Here is a 20,562-nt window from a genome sequence, read left to right on the forward strand (position 1 = left end):
TTACTAGTGTTGTTGTCCCCACTATATGCCTGTCTACTGCTTGGCTGAAAATTTGGCCATGAGTGAGATCATTTTCCAGAACTGAACAGTGATGGAGGTCATAGTTTCTGGTTCTTCCAGTCTCTTTCTGACCAGTAAGTGTGGAGTGTGTTCTGACTCATAGCGACCCTGCACATGGTTTCTGAGGCTGTAAATCTTTACAGGACTCATCTTTCTCCCGTGGAACCGCTGGTAGTCTTGAACTGCTGACTTTGAGGTTGGCAGCCTGATGTGTAACCACTACGTTCCATCCTTCAATTGATGGACATTTAGTCTGTTTCCATCTTTTTGCTGTTATAAACAGTGCTGCTATAAACATTGGTGTGCATATATATATATATACTTGATCTTATTTCTTAGGGATATTTTCCAAATACAGGGGTTGCTATGTCATACAATATTTCTTTCTCCAACTTTCAGAGGAAGTGCCATACAGTTTTCCACAGTAGTTGAACCATTTTCACCTCTTAGCAATGTAGGAATCCTGGTGTGGCACTGTGGGTTAATGTGCCAGACTGCAAATTCGATTGAACTGCAAGGTCGGCGGTTCAAGCTCACCAGCGGCTCCTTGGAAACCCTACACAGGGTCGCTATGTGTCAATATCAACTTGACAGCACTTAACAACAACAATAAGCAATGTAGGAGGGTCCCAGTCTCTCCAGATCCTCGCCAGCATTGTTGTTTTCTGTTGTTATAAAATTTGCTACTAATGCTGAGTTGAAATGGTATCTCATTGTTGTTTTGATTTGCATCTCTCTAATGTTTACTGGGAGTCTTGGTGTGGCGCTGTGGGTTAATGCACCAGACCGCAAACCGGTTTGAACTGCAAGGTCGACAGTTCAAGCTCACCAGTTGCTCCTTTAAAACCCTATACAGGGTCACTATGAGTCAGAACCGACTCAATGGCACTTAACAACAACAACAACAAATGGTTAATAATTATGAACATTTTTACATATGTTTTTTGGTTGCCTGAATGTCCTTTTTGGTGAAGTGCCTGTTAATGTCTTGTGTCCATTCTTTCATTTGGTTGATTGTCTTTTTCTTGTAGAGGTGTAATACTTTTCTACAAATTTCAGAGATTGATCTCTTGTCTGATATGCCATTGCAAAAAAAAATTTTCCCAGTCAGTGAGCTCTCTTTTTACTTTTTTGGTGAAATTTTTGAATGCACATGTGTTGCTGTTGTTATGTACCATCGAGTTGTCTCCAACTCATAGTGATGTTGTGTAGGATTTCCAAGGAGCAGCTAGTGAGTTTGAACTGCCAGGCTTGTGGTTCACAGTACAGTGCTGATCCTACATAAGTGTCTAATATTTAGGCAGTCACAGTCATCTATTTTGTCTTCTATTGTTTGTGTGGTTTTAGCTATGTTTGACAGTGTATTTATGCCATGTATATGTTTGTCTAAGTTTGTCTCTATTTTTTCATTCTTGTTCTTTATGGTTCTGGGTTTTACATTTAGGTCTTTAGTCTACATTGAGTTTGTTTTTTGTATATGGTGCAAGATATGGGTCTTGTTTCATTCTTCTGCAAATGAATTCCAGTGTTGCCAATATCATTTGTTAAAGAGACTATCTCTTCCTTATTTCATGTGTTTTGGCCCTTTGTCAAAGATCAGTTGATTGTATGTGGGTGGATTTACTTCTGGGTTCTCAATTTTGTTCCATTGATCCATGCATCATTCATTATACCAGTACCAAGCTCTTTTGACTGCTCTGACAATGTAGTAGATTTTGAGATTAGGGAGGAAGAATTCTCCAACTTTGTTCTTGCGGTTCACAGCCCGATTCGTAACCACTACGCTACCAGAGATCCACATCCAACTTTGTTCTTCTTTAGCAATGCTTTACTTATCCAAGTTCTCTTTCCTTTCCTTATAAAGTTAGCGGTCAGTTTTTCCCTCTCTTTGAAGCATAACTTCGGAGTCTGAATTGGGATTGCATTATATTTACAGATTGCTTTGGGTCGTGTTGACATTTTCACAATGTTAACCTTCCAATCCATGAACATGGCATATTCCATTTTTGTGAGTCTCTTTTGGTTTCTTGACAAAGCATTATGTGGTTTTCTTTGTATAGGTCATTTGTTTCTCTGTTTAGAATTATTCCTAAGTATTCCATTGTTTAGGTGTCTACTGTACATGGTATTGCTTTCCTATTCAGAGCTTTTTCTTTTCAGAGCTGTTTTTATTAGTGTAGAGGAGTCCAACTGATTTTTGTATATTGATCTTGTACCCTGCCACTTTGCTGAATCTTTCAATGAGCTCCAGTAATTTTATTGCTGAGTCTTTGGGATTTTCTATGTATAGGATTATTTAATCTGCAAATAGGGAGTTTTACTTCTTCTTTGCCAATTTGGATGCCTTTACTTTACCTTTCTTGCCTTAGATCTCTGGCTAAGACTTCCAACACTATACTGACACTACTAGAAGTAGTGATAAGGAGGCTGTCCCCTTTTTAGAGGTAATTCCTGAAAACTGTTTCATATTCTTTTCCCTTCAGGAATCTTGATTAGGTCCAACATACTCATTCCACTGAAAATGGCTTAGAGGTTATCCAGAATTCTTATAGTTGCAAGTGACAAAAAACTAACTCAAATTGACTTGGGCAGGGGGTGAGGGGGTGGCTGGGGGAATGTAAATGAATTAGTACTTGTAAAATACTCAATCTTCAGGGAGTAGGCTTTGGCTTCAGGCATAAATGGACTCATGTCCCCAAGTATTGCCATGAAAAACTCTCTCAAACCCTTGACTCTATTTTCTACTGTGTTGTTATTGTTGTTAAGTGCCATCGAGTCAATTCAACTCATTTAAGACACAACCTTCTACATGGTGGCCTCAAGCAGTATCAGGCTTAAATCTTCCTACTCAGTTTCTGAAGAGAAGAGCTGACCTCTTGTCCAGTTGTCTCAGCAGAGATTTCTTGTAATTTACACATGCCCATCTATGCACCAGCATCTCTGGGTGTCAGAAATGGATAAGCACTTAACAGCTTGCTTAACATTAGGGAACTGCCAGAAATTCAACTGAATTCATAAGAGGACGTAGGCCAAATGATATCATTGCTGATGACAGATGGACCTTGGTTGAAAGCAGAGGATGTTTGTTTTTAGTTGACGTTAAGTCAGTTCTAACTCATAGCAACCTCACGTACAACAGAAAGAAACACTGCCTAGTTCTGTGCCATCCTCACAGTCATTCTTTATGTTTGAGATCATTGTTGCAACCACTATGCTAATCCATCTCCTTGAGGGTCCTCCTTTCCCCATTTCCCCACCTCTCATGGTATTTTCAGTTACTTCATATGCATATGAAAGCTGGATAATGAATAAGGAAGACCAAAGAAGAACTGATGCATTTGAATTACAGTGTTGATGAAGAATAGTGAATATAGTAGCATGGACTGCCTGGTGTGGTGCTATGGGTTAATGCGCTGGACTGCAAGGTCCGTTTGAACTGCAAGGTCGGTGGGTCAAGCTCACCAGCCGCTCCTCAGAAACCCTATGAGTTGCTATGAATCGGAACCAACTTGACGGCCCTTAACAACAGCAACAGCTAGCAGAATGAACAAATCTGTTTTAGAAGAGAATAGCTAGAATGCTCCTTAGAAGTGGGGATGGCAAGACTTGTCTCACATACTTTGGATATTTTATCAGAAGGGATCAGTCCCTGGAAAAGAACATCATGTATGATAAAATAGAGGATCAGTGGAAAAAAAGACCCTTGATGAGATGAATTCACACAATGGCTGCAGTGGTAGGCTCAACCATAGTGTAACTGTGAAGATGGTGCCATCTTTCATTTTGGTGTACGTAGGGTTGCTATAAGTTGGAACTGACTCAACGGCACCTAACAACAACAACAACAACAACAACAAATGCATAGAAAGTGCTTAGAACACTGTCTGACTTATTGAAAGAGTTTTATATTTTTATCTTCATTGTCATCTTCTACCTTATTTTTAAATGACATATCAGTATTCTGTATGTTAAAATTTTCATCATTTATTTAATCGTTCTCCACTGATGGATGTTCACATTTTGTTCTATTCCTTTTACTATTTCAAACAGTGTGTCAGCAGATATCCACAGCCAAGCCTTTTTGTCCCCTTGTTGTGCATTTTTAACTCACTTTTGCCCAGTCAGGGTTGGATCTTCCCAGACTGTGAAGTGAGTACCAATGAAAGTGTTTGGACAAGGTCTACGCTGTCTTCTACCCTGATCTTAGTTGTAAGATTCTAAATACCACAGATGCCTCTCCTTTTACCATGCCATCAAGGGCCAGAAACAATGAACCAAAGGGGCTTCAAGATTGATATCATGTTGCTGGACACCTTTTAGTATCACTGCTTTGATCCTCTACCGGAGCATCACCTTGCCCCATTCTGCCCCTCGAGGGACTTTCCCAAGCTTCTCAGGAGATAGTGCTACATCTGGGAACCCACGCAGACTTGGCACCATCTGGGCCAGCTGTCTGTCATGTTGTAGAATCACATACCTGTGCAAAGAAGAGCATAGAGGAAAACACATTCTAAATATTTGACAGAGCTTATCCCCAGCTGTCAGCATCAGGCAGGGTGTTTGCTATAGCTGCCCTGTTTTCTCTATGGCACAGCAGTTAATGTACTTGGCAGCTAACTGGAAGGTTGAAGATTCTAGTCTGCCCAGAGACTCCCTGGAAGAAAGGGTCTGGCAAAATACTGAAAAAGCAGTTTCTGAAACGCTGTAGAGCACAGTTTTACTGTGACACGCATGGTGTTACTGCGAGTTGGAGTTGGCTTGATGACAGTTGGTCAAGTCTAGTATTTTCCAGACTTTGTGCACTGAGCCATTGCTACCTTTGTCATCAAGAAAAATAGCATAAATGGTCTTTTAGATACATTATTCCTGTGTTTGAATCCTGAATCCATATCACTTGCCCTCCTGGGCTTCGTTTTCCTCATGTGGAAAAGGGGGTTGGCCCTCCTGGTTCACCTTCCACTGGAGGGTGTATTCTGGCTCACAGGAGAGAGAAGGGGAAAATACTGTGTGAACTATCAGGCATGATAAGCCATGAGGAGGTAGGGTTATTCCTGATATTGGTCCACTGTGGTGGACCAAGCCAACTCCAGCCTCTACATTAGGATCAGTACCGTAATATCTCCAATTCTGTGACTGTTGTTTGAAAACATGGCAAAAGGATGGGTCTCTTGTTTATTATACACAAAAGAATTGGACACATTCCCCCATCCATTCTGGAGACTGCAAGACACAACATGCAGATAGGCTTTAAATGGGGCTGTGAAGGTATGGGTGCCACTGGGGAGGGCGATGGCCATTTACTTTCCTCCCTGCCATCCCTAGGCACTTGTCTGCTGTATTCTGAGACTTAGCAGTGGGGATGGAAGGTGTGCAGGGCTGCCCCACCTGGAGGGGATCCACGGGCAGGTCTATGGAGCTGTTTTCCTCCCAGACTCCCTACTAGATACTAGAGAGATTCATTTGAATATGTCACACAATTTTTGTATTTAAACAAATACATTCTACTAACCCAGGACCCAACTGATGACTAGTGCTCATGCTAAAAGTTGAAGTGCAGTATGTGTTTACTTAATGAATGAATGGATGGATGTGGATGGAGGGAGGAAAAGAGAGTAGACAAAAAAAAAAACAATTTTTTATTTTTAAATTCAGGGCTGTGATGCAAGCTAAACCTTTTTTTTTTTTTTTTTTTTTTTTTTTGAGTCCTGAATAATCTAATTCCATGATTGGATTAAATTAGAAGTGAATTTAGTCTAATGTGACATTGTCTGTTTCCCTCAATGCATAATGGTGTTTGTGTATGGCTGGCTGTGGAGCCCTGCTCTGGGGTGTAAGAGAGGCTCTCTACTGGGTAATAGCTATATTGTATTTTACTGCATAGAATCCAGGCAATTTATTACAGCTCCCTCCCCCTAGACCCAAACCTGGCTTCAATTGAATGAACCTCTTACGAAACTGGATGGAAAGCAGGAACTTTTGTTGAAAACTAGATACCGCCTGTCTTTCTTGACTGCAAGAGTTCAGGGAAAGGGATTTTTTTAAGACAAGGTACTTTCATTTATTTGTGAATGCCTACATAATGAAGTTGGAGAAGATTCCCAGAGAAGGCTAGCTGAGATATGATCAAAGGAACAGAGATGTGGGGACAGAGGAGGGCTGCAGGGAGACTAGATAAAAAGAGTCCAGCAAGATAGAAACACTAGAGGGGACATGAGAGAAGTCTGTAAGATCCTAAGGGAAAGATACTGACATGCCCTTCAGATGTGGCCTGACAAGAGTACTGGGGAGGCCTGTTCACACAGCTGGGGAGAAGTTTATCACCAGAGACCCCACTTGTTCATTACTGCTGGGACTAGAAAGGCTATGTCTCGGGGGTCAGGCCTGAGGGTGAGGGCCATCGTCTGTCCCCCACTGCGTCCTCCGGAGCCCCTGGCATAGAACTTCAGACTAAGGAGCCCATGGGCGCCTTCCCACTTACCCCACATTTCTTTGTGAATATTCAGCCAAGTTTCAAGAATTGTACAGCGAACACCCATGTTCCCACCATCTAGCATCCACAGTGAACTACCCCTCTTTATTTTAGCTCATAGCTATCCAAGTCTCTCTCCGTCCATTCAGCCACTTCACTTTTTGATATATTTAAAAGTTGTTGTGGGTGGTTACGTGACATGGAGTTGGTTTTGCCTCAAAGAAACCCTACATAGGGTTTCCGAGGCTGGGAATCTTTATGGGAGCACAAAGCTTTCTCCCACGGAATGACTGGTAGTTTCAAACTACTGACCTTGAGGTTAGCAGCCCAACTCATAATCACTACGCAACACAGAGAAATCCTGGCTCGTTTCAACAGTTGAACAGTGGAGCACAGTGACTATTCATTTAGCAGCTTCAAACAACACGTATTTTCTTAAAGTCCAGTATGGGCCTCATCAAACTAGAATCAAGGTGTCAGAAGGGCTGTGTGCCTGTCTGCTGCTCTGGGGAAGGATTCATTTCTTTGTTCATTTTGGTTGTTGGCAGAGTTCAGTTCCCTGTGGCAGTAGAACTGAATTCCTGCTTTGCTGCTGTAAAACTGGAATTCCGGCTGTCCGCTAAGGATTGGTTGTTCCCAGCTTTTAGAGGCCATCCACATTCCTTGGCTGGTGACCTCCTTCCTCCATCTTCAAAGGCATTTATATTATTTATTGGTCCAATTGTGAGGATTTTCAGTTTCTTTACATTGAGGTACAATCCATACTGAAGACTGTGTGTAGTCTTTGATCTTCAGTAAGTATCTCAAGTCCTCTTTCAGCAAGCAAGAGGTCAGCAAACTTTCTCTGAAAACTGCCAGAAAGTAAATATTAGGCTTTGGTGGCCCATAGGGTCTCTGTTGCACACTCTTTTTTGTTTTCATTTTGGTTTGTTTTTACAAATCTTCAACAACGTGAAAGCTATTTTAGCTTTTATACAAAAACAGGCTGCCAGATCTGGCATGCAGACCATGTCCCTGAAATAGAGTATCAAGAGGGGCTGATTTTAGACTGTGGGGAAGGGGCTCTGAGAAGACTTCTCTGAGGAGGCAGTGTTTAAGCTGGGCTGTGGAGGTATGAGAAGAAGCCACCCAGGCAGTCAGTTGAAGTATGTGTATAGTGGCAGGAAGGACAAAGACACAGAGGGGAGCATTGTCATTGAGTGCTCCATGATCCTTGGCAGATTCCTTCACCTGTATGAGCTCCCTCAGTTTTGTTTCATGCTCACCGGATTGCCGTGAGCTTTACTTGAGAAATGGTCCACCTTTTGTCTCCAGCCAGGAACCAGGTGTGGTAGGCTGAATGATGTCCCTACACCCTCATTCCAAGAACCTGCTGCCCCACAAAGCTTGTGCCTTATCAAGTACTTTACCAGTGCTGCTTATACCCTCCCTACTGGGTAGAGCCCTCCCTGCCTTGAGTCTCAGTGTCTTCTGTAGGATGCTACATGGTGGGGCTATTGTGAGACTTCAGATTTGAAAGTGATCCCCTGGTGTCTGCATAGTGACTCAGGGCCCAGACTACACAGACTCAAATCCTGCTTCTACTGGTTTCTAGTTGAAGTCCTGGTGTGGCACTGTAAGATAAGCACTGGTAGGTTAACCACAAGGTTGGCATTTCAAACCCACAATCCGCTCATTGGAAACCCTATACAGGGTTGCTATGAGACAGAACTGGCTCAACAGCACTTAACAACAACTTAGGACAAGTTTCTTCCACCTCTCTATGCCTGTTTCCTCATATATTAAATGGAGAAACTAATGCCTTTCATGTAGGGTGAATGTGAATGTTGTGATAAACAAAAAAAGACGCTGCTGTGCCCAGATCCCCTCTCTAACCAATGCACTCATGCCCAGTTGTTGGGCGTATAAGCTGTGCTTCATTGGGAATTGCCCTTGGTAGCAGGAAACTGCCTTTCTCAAGGTTATGCTCCCTCCTAATGACTAGTTCTTGCTGGGATACTCATAAAGGCCAGATCCCCTTATCTCAATCTGGAACATCAGAAGGGCCATCTTAGCTCCAGAGCTCCCAGTAAAGTCAGCTGAGGCCTCAAATGCACCACATGTGGGTGAGTTTTTCCCATGCTCAGCCGGCCTGTCTCAGTTTCTTACAGATGTATCTCTTCAGAGTACTCTTCAATGGCCCATCTATGCACAATCTTCACCTTAGAATATATCCCAGGGAATCCAGTCTCAACCATTTATGAATATAAATGTTGTAATACGTTCTTAAGTGGGCCTAAGAATCACCTGGAGGACTTGTTCAGCTACAGATTGCTGGGTCCCTCCCTGAGAGCTTCTGGTTTAGGAGGTCTGAGGTAGGGCAGAGAATTTGCATTTCCCAGGTAAGGCTGATGCTGCTGGTCTAGGAACGTTTTTAGAATCAGTATTTTAGAAATTCTGCCCCACTTGAATGTGTAAGCAAGATACAAGCTTTATTTCTGTAAAATGGTTTGTTGTTGTGTGCTGTTGAGTCAGTTCCAACTCATATCGACCCTGTTTAGGGTTTCTGAAAAGTGACTGGTGAGTTTGAACTGCCAGCCTTGCAGTTACCAGTCCAGTGCTTTTCCTACAGCACCACACCAGGTTTGTTGTTGTGATGTGCCATGGAGTTGGTTCTGACTCATAGCGACCCCGTACAGGGTTTCTGAGGCTGTAAATCTTTACGTGAGCAGATAGCCTCATCTTTCTCCCGCAGAGCAGCTGGTAGTTTCGAACTGCTGACCGTGAGATTAGCAGCCCAATTGGTAACCACTATGCTACCAGGTGTCACCAAATGGGCTTGCTTACTATCTCCTGAACTGAATTTGTTGGAGCACTGTAGAATAAACACTGACCTGCTAACCATAAGGTCAGCTGTTCAAACCCACCAGTTGCTCCTTGGGGACCCTGTACAGTGTCACTGTAAGTCATAACCAAATCAAAGGCATTAACGACAGCAGCAATATCATAAAAGGAGACCTGGTAGCACAACTGCTAAACATTCAACTGCTTGTTGGAAGATCGGCAGTTCAAAACCACCAAATAGCTTTAAGGGAAAAAAGATGTCGTGATCTGCTCCTATAAAGATTACAGCCCAGGAAACACCATGAAGCAGTTTTCCTCTGTCTTATAGGGTCACTGTGAGTCCAAATGGATTTGACAGCATACAGCAGCATCAGAAAAAGAAAGACTGCACATGTCTCCTAAGGGCTGCACACACCACCCCCTAGGAAGAGATTGCCAGAATTTCTCATTGAATCAGGTCAGAGAGAAGGGGTGAAGGTGAGCAGAGAAGCATGTTAAAAGACATCACAGAGTTGCAAGCAACAAAATGCAGACTATGGGGAACCATTTAGGACAAATAACCCAGTTTCTCAACAAATAAATTGTAAAAGAAAAAAGATTACGAGGTACAGGAGTGGGGGTGAGGGTGGGGGGGGCACAACTTATAGGTAAACGAGACTTAGGAGACATACCAGTCAAATGTAGTATATGGGTCTTGTTTTGATCCTGATTTAAACCAACTGTGAAAACACATACGAGGATCAAGAAAATTTAAACTAGACATTTGGTGATATTAAGGAACTGTGTTAATTCTTTGGGGTATGATATTGTGGTTCACACTAAACATACAACTAACTGCAGTCCTTCCCCACAGAGGCAGGGACTCTTACCCCAGCTTACCACATGCTTGGAAGCAATGAAGAAAAGGTACTCTCTGCAGGCAGAGCCCAGGAAACCCAGTGCTTTCTTCTCAACTTGCCAAGGGAACAAATCATGTCTTTTACTTTGGGGAGGAATGTGTGCAGGCTTGGGAGAAAGGCCTGAGTATTACTGAATACTGAAGGCTGTCCCTGTACGTTGAAAACATGAGGATGGGCATAGTGTTTATCACAAAGGAGACTTAAACAAAACCTCTGTCTGCTCCTCCAGTGCTGGCCTTGTAACTGCTCACATACAATGTGGAGTGGGAAGTGGGGGATCTTTTATACACAGCCCTGTGCAGGGGCTGGAGTTCCAGTAGGACTCAAGGGTGCTAAGTAGAAGAAAGCGTTCTGAAGTGACTGGGCTGTTTCAGCTTTCACTCTTTCCCTAAAGACTGGAAAGAGCGTGCCATTAGTTGAACCTCAGTTCAAGGTCTCTTGGCAAGCAGAGAGCTGAACCTGTCCTCTCTTCCCCTGTGTCTCCCTCTAGCTGCAACAGCAAACGCTACCTGGAGACGCTCCCCAACACGAGCATCATCATCCCCTTCCACAACGAGGGCTGGTCCTCCCTGCTTCGCACCGTGCACAGTGTGCTGAACCGCTCACCTCCTGAGCTGGTGGCGGAGATCGTGCTGGTGGATGACTTCAGTGATCGAGGTAGGACCCACACCACCCAGCTTCCCGCCCCTGCACTCTGTCCAGTGGCTCACCAAAGATCACCAGACAGGCTTTCCGTTCTCCTCCTCTTTCTTCACTGCCATCAACATATGGACCATGTGTTGACGGAATGCCTGCTTGCTATGTGCCAGGTCACAGGCAGACTTTGTGCCGTACACACATCTCATTTAATCCTCACAACCTATGAAGTCGGTTCCATTTCTAGCCCATTTGTATCACCTGAATTGGAAAATGAGAGTGTAGCTCAAACAAGTAAGGGGTTTGCTTGGTGTCTTTTGTATGACAAGAGGTACAGGACTAGAAGACTGTCATCAAATAGCCAGACTGCTTCTCTCTTTCTCCTTCTTCATCCTCTGGCTGCAGAATGGCTGCTGTGCCTCTGGAAAGTCTGCCTTTCAGACAGGAAGACGAGCAAAAGGCACAAAACCTCCCCACTTGAGACTTTGCCTTTTGATTTAGAAAAGACTTGTGGCCAGAGAGCTAACATCGGGCCACCCTTCTCTGCAAGCCAGGTTAGGAATGTAAGTGTTTTGTCTTGGGGCTTTTTTAGTAGAGGCAGGAAAGAGAGGAGGAGCAGGTGTCAAGTGTGCCCACCTCTGGCATCTGCCATGCTGTTTTACACATGTGGTATCTGCCATGCTATTTTACACATGAGGAAATTGAGGCTCAGAGGTTAAGTGCCTATGTCCTGTTCTCATTGCTCTAAAGTGGTGGCATGGCTACCAACCACGAATGCCTGGTCTCAGGAGTGTGATCTTCACCCTGAGTGCACACTGCAGTCTCTTAGTTTTAAGTTTCACCTGTGGAACCATTCTCAGTCTTGGGTATGAGGCATAGAGATGAGACCAAAAAAGATAATCCAAAAATAGGTTGTGCTCCAGCCAATGGTCTCAGACTAGTTTTTGCACTGAAGTCTTTGCCAGTCAAAGCAAAATCATGAGAAACCCTTCCCTCTGCTTACCTTCTTGCCAAGGCACTAATAAGCAGTGAGGAGAGAGAGCCCAAGTGCACTCCCGAAGAATTAAAGCTGACAGCTTTAGCACCAACTCACCTGCCTGTTGCCCCATTTTAATCCTGCACTCTTAATTACATGTCTTCAGTACAGAAGTCTCTTATGTGTGTGTGTGCACATATGTATACATACGCTTACATATTTAGCTCATTTCATACCACCACTATAAAGTCTTCTCTGGTGTGGTGCTATAGGATAAGCCCTGGATGCATACCACAAGGTTGGTTGTTCAAATCCATCAGCTACTCCTTGGAAACCCTGTACAGAGTTGCTATGAGTTGGAATCAACTTGATGGCACTTGACAACAACAACAACCCTTAGTATAGACGCATTCTCCAGCACCCATTATTTTCCTTCCTAATACTTAGAACAGATGGAATTAAAATACTTTATTTCTACTAATGTTGACTCACTGTGTGTCTCTTCTACTGGACTTTAAGTTCCAAGGCAAAGACTACCTCTGTTTTTCTTACCACTGATTCCCAGCTTCCTTCAACTCAGTGTCAACTCATGATGACTCCATGTGTGTCAGAATACAACTGTGCTCCATGGGGTTTTCAGTGGCTCATTTTTTCTGAGGCCTTTCTTCTGAGGTACCTCTGGATAGACTCCAACCTCCCTCCTTTCAATGAGCAGCTCAGTGTAGTTGCTGTCTCTATTTATACCACCCAGGGATTCCTTTATGCATATAGTAGATGCTTGTTTGCCTCTCTCTCTGTCTGCACTGCACATGTGGACAAGCTACATGTCAAACTTCCAGGCAGCCATGAGACTGCTAGGAATGAGGCATGTACACCCATTGGCCCCAACTGTCCCATGAGTGTTATGCTCATCTGTAATTAGGTTAGATAGATTAGACTCCATTGGCAAAATACAAGTCATTATTATTATTTATAGCAAGCAATAAACAATACCAACAGATTCTCAAGAGGGACATGCTTTGTTGTTGTTAGGTGCCATCGAGTCAGTTCTGACTCTTAATGACTCTGTATACAACAGAGTGAAACACTGCCCGGTCCTGCACCATGGTAGAGCTCATTGTTATATCCACTGTGTCTGTTTGTGTCACTATGTCTGTCTGTCTCCTTTTTCACTGACCCTTTGCCAAACATGGTGTCTTTCTCCAGGGACTGGCTCCTCCTGATAACATGTCCAAAATATGTGAGACCAAGTCTTACCTTCTTAACCATTCTAAAGAACATTTGGGTTGTACTTCTTTCCAGAGAGATTTTTTTCCTTCCTCTAGTAGTCCATGGTATATTCAATATTCTTTGTCAGTACCATAATAGAAAAGCATCAGTTATTCTTTGGTCTTCCTTATTCATTGTCCAGCATTTGCCAACGTATGAAATGAGTGAGCATATACTGGCTTGTGTCAGCCACACCTTAGTCCTCAAGGTGACATCTTTGCTTTTTAATATTTTAAAGAAGTCTTGTGTAGTGGATTTGCCCAGTGCAATGCTTCATTTGATTTCTTGACTGCAACTTCCATGGGCATGGATTGTGGATCTAAGTAAAATGAAATCTTTGACAACTTGAATCTTTTCTCCATGTTTTGCTTATTAGTACAAGTGTGAGGATTTCTGTTTTCTTTATGTTGAGGTGTAATCCATTTATGAAGGTTATAGTCTTTGAGGAACTAATTGCCCTTCCCCCCATCACCCATGTCCATTCTTACATCACTGGGCAGGTACTCTGTGGTAGCCTCACGTCACAGTTGCCTCTAGCTGCTGCCATGTTACCCAGCATGCCAAGGACCCAAGTTTGTCCTATCATACTGCCCATGAGGGAGGCATGCAACCGCTCCATGGGGTCCTTTCAGGCTTCTGCTCCATTCAGACAAGTGTTACAATTCTCTGCTTGCACAGCGCACCTAGCTCTGCCAGCAATCCTCATTGCCCCAAGACACTCAGTCCGCTCTCTCTGGGCCAGTCAGTGCACCACAGCCACCTCTCTCCAGCCTTAGTCTGACAGCTGTTTCTTCTGGGTCTAAGATGTTCTCAGTGCAGGGACACCAGGTCCCAAAGATGCACTCCACTCCAGACTGTTCTTGATGAGTGTGAAGTACCCCTGAAGCTGTGTGGGACTGACTTTTAGGTAAGCCTAGCAGGATGACAAAACCAACAGATGGCCTAGTTGGGCCACAAGGAGCTCATTCCCATTGGGTGGACTTTAAGGTACTTACACAATAAATCCCTTGCAAAATGGTAGACCAGTCAGTCATATTGTGGTAATTACAAGACCATGGCTAGAAAAGTTACATAAAATAATTTTATTGCACCACAGTGCTTAATACATGTTTGATAAATGGACAATCAGAGCTCATTTCCTCTGCTTCCTTCGTACTCTGGCCCTGGTTACTATCGCATCTAGCGCATTCTGTTAGATTTATTTATGTCCATGAAGTGAAGCGTGACCTCTCTGACGGCAGGGACTGTCTCTGGAGCTCTAGTCAGTAAGTTGTTCACTTACAAGTTGTGTGACTTTGACCCATTCACTTATCCTTTCTGTGCTTGAGTTCTCTCACTTATAAAATGGGATTGCAATTGAACCTATCTCTGAGGTGACTGACTGTTTATTAAAAGAATTAACATATGGTTAGTGCTCAAGAACCACGCCTGACACATAGTAATCGTTATAAATATTTTAAGTTGTTGCAGTCTTTGTTTGTTTGTTTTGATAAATATTTGGTTTGCAGGAGGAAGGAGGCGGGGGTGAATGTGCAGGCTTAGGGGTGCAGGAATCGTCTACCCCTCTCTGCTAGTGAATGAGCTTTGCAAATGGCAAAGCACTAAATCAACATGTTCTTGTCTCATCCTTCCTTGACCTAAATTGCCTCCTCATCCCTTCACCCATCTCTTTTGGCAGCCACCATTTAGGGGTCAAGTTCAGGGTACCAGGCTCATTTATTCTTGACAATGCTCTCTGAGGGGAGCCATGGAGCCTCTGAATCTCAGTTTGAAGCCTGGGGTTAAGGGATTTGCACAGGGTCATGCAGCTAGTAGGTAGCACACTGAAAGCCACTTAACTGCTTGTAAGCAGCAGAAGCCCAGGACCCATTTCTGCAATGGCCCACTTCTCCCTTTCTCTGCTTTCTTTTCCAAGTCCCCTTTCCCATCCTCAACCTCAGCCCAGTTAGCACTTGCCACCCGCAGACCAAGGGCTTCTAGCCAGGCAGTAGAAAGGGAAAAACTGAGATTGTCCAAATGCCTAATTGATTTCTACGTGCTGTGCTGCCACATATGCAGCCTCTGCTCTGTCAGGGCCACCGAATGGGCTGCCTCATCTGAGCACGTACCCTGCTGTGTTCTTTCTTGAGGGTCTTAGAGGTGAAGACTACTCTCTCCCTCTGTGTACTGACTACAGCAGACACCTTTGTCCTTAACCCACCAAGCCCTGTCCTACCACTAGGTCGTCTTCATGTGGTTTTCTCATGCTGTTCCCTCTGCCTGGTTATCTTCTTCCCAGCTCTTCACATATAGCTGGCTGGCTCCTCTCCTGCCATCTGCAGTTAGATCCCTCACCACTGCCACTGTTAACTATTTTCTGCTGAGAAAGCATGACTATTTGGTGACCTATTCCTGGTCAGTCTTCCCTACTAGACTATTTCTGGTCTAGAACTAGGTGTCTAATAAATGTTTGTGGAATTAGTGAATGACTGAATAATGAGTGAATTAGTGAATGAATGGAGACAAGGAAGGAATAAGGGAATATGTGGCAGCTACATTCACACACATACAAAATCATCACTAGCAGCAGGGTCACCTTCAGCCGGCGATCTAGATGCAGTTATGGGAGACACAGCCATTCCCACAGTGGCAGGGACTGGCCTCCATATTGGTGCTTCAGACTCAGGTCCCCTGTAACCTCTGTTTCTAAAGCATCAGCTGCCTAGGGGTCCCTCAGCAGGATCCTTCTCTGAACATCACACATTTGTACTTCAGAGGTAGGATAATCAAAGCAATAGAAACAAGCATTTCAGATTAGAAGGAGACATTTCTCCTTGTTCAGTAAGAAAATTAATTTTGAGATCTTCTTGGCCAGTGGTTTTTGGATCAGTGAGCCCCAGGGCATGCCTCAGGGTGCTCTCGAGGGGTGGCAAAAACCTCACAGGAAGGCTCAGCACCTCGCCTATTATGGTCTGTACTTAGTGCTGAAAGTTATTGGAAAGAATGTGTGGTAGCCACAGACGTAGCATAGCCTGTTGATTTTACAGATAGGAAGGCCGAGGCCTGAGCACACAGCTTGCTGGCTTCAGAGGAGAGGCTGTACCTTCTCTCTGGGCGTCCACTGCACATGTGCTCCTGTACATCTCCACTGCTGAGTACAGCATCTACAGCCTGTACCCCTCCTTTCTGTCTCCAAGGGCACCTCTCAATAAATTACTTTTCTATTGTACTGAAGAGCAAACTTCTTGTTACAAAAAGCTCATTATCATACATAGCCAGGCTTGGACTCCAGTGGTTTGTACCTCTTCAGTGTGGTATTCAGTACCAGAGATAAAAAACATGACACTCTCTCTTTTCCTCTTCTACCCTGCCCCCCACAAAAGAGAGAGACTACAACAATCTTAACAAAGAAAAAGATAAATTTTACAAGAATGGCATTCTCCAACCACATGCATTTCTGCAGAGAGCAAAGCATTAACCCAATGTGGTACCATCCCCAATTCCTATTAATATTGAGATGAAAATAAATACTGTCCCATTTCACAGAAGAGAATGAGAACCCATACCCAATGACTGCTGGCCCCATCTCCTACACTCATCAAACACCAGGCCTCAATAACTCTTAGCTCATGCCTTGCAGGTCGTGCCTTAGCTCTCAAATTTTGCAACCTGTATTTTTTTTTCCAGCAAAGCAATCATTATTTTTGTTTCAAGAAGTAATTCTCAGTGTGGCTTTGGAAGACAATTTAGCAGTGTTTCTGTTATTTATTTATTTATTTTTTAAAGAGATTTGAGGGAAACAGTTTCAGAATTGTAGAGTCAAATGTCATCGAGTTCATTCCAACTCATAGTAATTCTGTATAGGGTTTCCAAGGAGCCATTGGCGAGTTTGAACCACCGACTTTGTGGTTCAAACCAACCTTTCTGTCCAGTGCTTTATCCCACAGTACTACACTAAGACTCTGAATTATAGAGAGACCTGTCTAAAGTACAAGTGTTGTTGTTAAGTGCCATCAAGTTTCCAACCCATAGCGACCCTGTGTAATAGGGTTTCTGAAGAGCGGCAGGTGAGCTTGAGCCACTGACCTTGCTGTTCAAACCGACTTTGCAGTCTAACGTATTAACCCACAATGTCACACCAGGACTCCTGAAAGTACGGCAAATAGGGTGATCATAAAAAGACAGATTTCTCTGGGTCACATTTGCTGATATGTCACTCTCAGAGTTGAAATTCATAGATGCTAACTGTGGGCTAATGCGCTGGACTGCAAAGCCAATTTGAATGGCAAGGTTGGTGGTTCAAACTCACCAGCCACTCCTCAGAAACCCTATGTACAGGGTTGCTGTGGGTCAGAACTGACTTGACAGCACTTAACAACAACAGCTATCAGCTAGATTAGCACTGCCTAGCAGGAGGCATTTTCCTCTGAAATGAGTCCCCCTTGGGATCCTCAGGGCAGTAATTGTAATTCAGCAAAGGGTCAAGACCTGGATAGGAGACAAAAGTGGAACAGATGAATCCTCAAAATAAGATCCAGAGCTTTCTGCGGGCAGCATCGGAAACTAGAGTGTAGAATGGAGGCAGACACTGACACGGGAATAATCCTGACCCTGCTTACAAATAGAACACTGCAGAATGTACCAGGCCTCCAGAAACGCTTTAAATGGTGAGCTTTGCTTGAGGATTAAGAGGACATGGAGGTGCTTTGACACTTGTGGGGGAGAGAGATGAGGGCACCGGCCACTGATCTGCCTCCAAGTCACACTGCCTGGGTGCTATATCTTTAATAGAAAAAAAAAACAGAGTACTTTGTTGGTTCTTTTCTTCCGCATGCCTTCCCGATTTTCAAACAGTGTTGGTTTTCTAGAATAATAGCATAAGGAGAGGGTGATTGCCTTTGGATGACCTATGGGCTACCTGGAATGACAAGATACAGAACTGAAAGGCTTTGGTGTGATTTCACTGTCAGCACTTTCCCCAACTCAGCTCCCCACCACCAAACAAACAAAAATCTATGCAAGGGATTGCTCCCAAAAAGGAAGTTCTGAAGTAGATGTTTGCAAGCTGTTGATAGGTTGTTGGCAGTGATTAGAACTTGAGATGCATGGACACATCCTAGTCAGGCCAGGGTCAGAAGCACTGTGTCTACTGTGGCCTCAATAACTATGATCTGCATACTCACACCACCACCACTGGTGATGACCAACACCAAGGAGATTGAATTTTTGCTACCCTACTTTGCATTCCAGCAGTCTACTCTTGACACTTCCCAGTAGGCATCTACTTCTCCTTTCCTCTGCCACTCCATACTGTGGTGGTTTGCATATTGCTGTGATGCTGGAAGCTGTGTCAACAGTATTTCAAATACCAGCAGGGTTACCTACGGTGGACAGGTTTCAGCAGAGCTTCCAGACTAAGACAGACAAGAAAGAAAGGCCTGGAAGTCCACCTCTGCTTCGGATATGTCATCAGGAGGAATCAGTCACTGGAGGACAACATCATGTCTGGAGAAGTAGAGGTGAGGCGGAATAGTGCATTCGCTGTAGCAGTGGACTGGAACGTGTCAGCATTCATGAGGATGATGCAGGAAGGAGCAGTGTGTCACTCTGTTGTATGTAAGGTCAGAGTCGACTCAACAGCAGGTATCGATTTATCTATCTCCTTTCCTTGTCATTTCTCCTACATCATAGGTTGCCTCCAGCACCACCACACTGATATTGTTGTTAGGTGCCATTGAGTCGATACCGACTCGATACGATTGTATGCACAGCAGAATGAAACACTGCCCAATCCTGGGCCAAACTTACTATTGTTTCTATGCTTGAGTCCATCGATGCTGCCACCCGGCCAGTCCATCTCGCTGGGGGTCTTCCTCTTTTTCTCTGACCCTCCACCTTATCAAACATGATATTCTTCTCCAGCAACTGGTCCCTCCTGACAATACGTCCAAAGTATGAGAGATGAAATTTGGCTGTCCTGGCCTCCAAGGAGCACTCTGGCTACACTTCTTCCAACACAGATCTGTTTGTTATTTTGGCAGCCCATGGTACTTTCAATATTCTCCTCCAACACCATAACTCAAATGTGTCAATTCTTCTATGGTCTTCCTTATTTACAATGAGCTTTTGTGTGCATGCGAGGTTATTGAAAATACCATTGCTTGGGTCAGGCTCACCTTCGTCCTCAAGCTGACATATTTGCTCTTCAACACTTTTAAAAAAGGTCTTGTCCAGCAGATTTGCCTAATGCAAAACATCCTTTGATTTCTTGACTGCTGCTTCCATGAGTGTTGATAGTGGATCCTAGAAGAATAAAGTCCTTGACAACTTCAATCTTTTCTCCATTGATAAGAATATTGTTTATTGGTCCAGTGGTAAGGATTTTTGTTTTCTTTACATTGGATTGTAATCCATACCGAAGGCTATGCTCTTTGATCTTCATCAGTAAATATTTTAAAGTCCTCTTCACTTTCAGCAAGCAACGTTCCTCCAATCCTAATGCCACGTTTTTCTTCATAGAACCCAGCTTCTCAGATTATTTACTCAGCATACAGTTTTAAAAAGTATGGTGAAAGAATACAACCCTGTCGCACACCTTTCTTAATTTTAAAACATTCAGTGATCCCATGTTCTGTACAAACAACTGCCTCTTTGTCCATAAACAGATTCCTCATGAGCATAATTAAGTGTTCTGGAATACTCATACTTCTCAATGTTGTCCATAGCTTGTCATGATCCACACAATCGAAAGCCTTTTCATAGTCAATGAAGCACAGGTAAACCTCTTTCTGATTGTCTCTGCTTTCAGCCAAGATCCATCGGACATCAGCAATATCTCTCTCGTTCCATGGCCTCTTCTGAATCCAGCTTGAACCTCTGGAAGTTCTCTGTCAATGTATGCTTTCAGCTGTTTCTGTATTACCTTTAGCAAAACTTTACTCGCATGGGATATCAAAGAGATTGTCCAATGATTTCCACACTCCATTGGATCACTTCTCTTTGGAATGGGCACAAATACGGATCTCTTCCAATCCGTTGGCCAGATAGCTGTCTTCCTAATTTCTTGGCATAGATGTGTGAGTTCCTCCTGTGCCACCTCACTTTCTTGAATGATTTCAATTTGTATTCCATCAATTCCTGGTGCCTTGTTCTTTGCCAATTCCTTCAATGCACCTTGGACTTCCTCCTTCAGTATCCCTGGCTCTTGATCATATGCTGCTACCTCTTGAAACAGTGGAACATTAACCATTTCCTTTTGGTACGTGACTCTGTGTATTCCTTTCATTTTCTTTTGATGCTTTCTGCATCATTCAGTAATTTGCCCAGAGAATCTTTCAATAACGAAAGTCAAGGCTTGAATTTTTTTTTCAGTTCCCCCAGCTTGAGACAAGCATGTTCTTCCTTTTTGGTTCTCTGACTCCAGATCTTTGCATATTTTGTTATGATATTTG

At 43.6% G+C, this 20,562-nt stretch overlaps 1 protein-coding gene across 2 annotated transcripts in view; it reads left to right on the plus strand.

Moving 5' to 3' along the window:
* GALNT10 (UDP-N-acetyl-alpha-D-galactosamine:polypeptide N-acetylgalactosaminyltransferase 10 (GalNAc-T10)) overlaps nucleotides 1-20,562 on the plus strand; it is a 323,413-nt gene that overhangs the window by 197,940 nt on the left and 104,911 nt on the right. For both annotated transcript variants that reach the window (XM_006863909.1, XM_006863910.1), the window contains one exon: nucleotides 10,742-10,908. In XM_006863909.1, the coding sequence (XP_006863971.1) occupies nucleotides 10,742-10,908 (167 nt within the window). The remainder of the gene's footprint in view (nucleotides 1-10,741; nucleotides 10,909-20,562) is intronic.

The sequence above is a fragment of the Chrysochloris asiatica genome, unplaced genomic scaffold, assembly GCF_000296735.1.
Source record: "Chrysochloris asiatica unplaced genomic scaffold, ChrAsi1.0 scaffold00057, whole genome shotgun sequence".
Lineage (NCBI taxonomy): Eukaryota > Metazoa > Chordata > Mammalia > Afrosoricida > Chrysochloridae > Chrysochloris > Chrysochloris asiatica.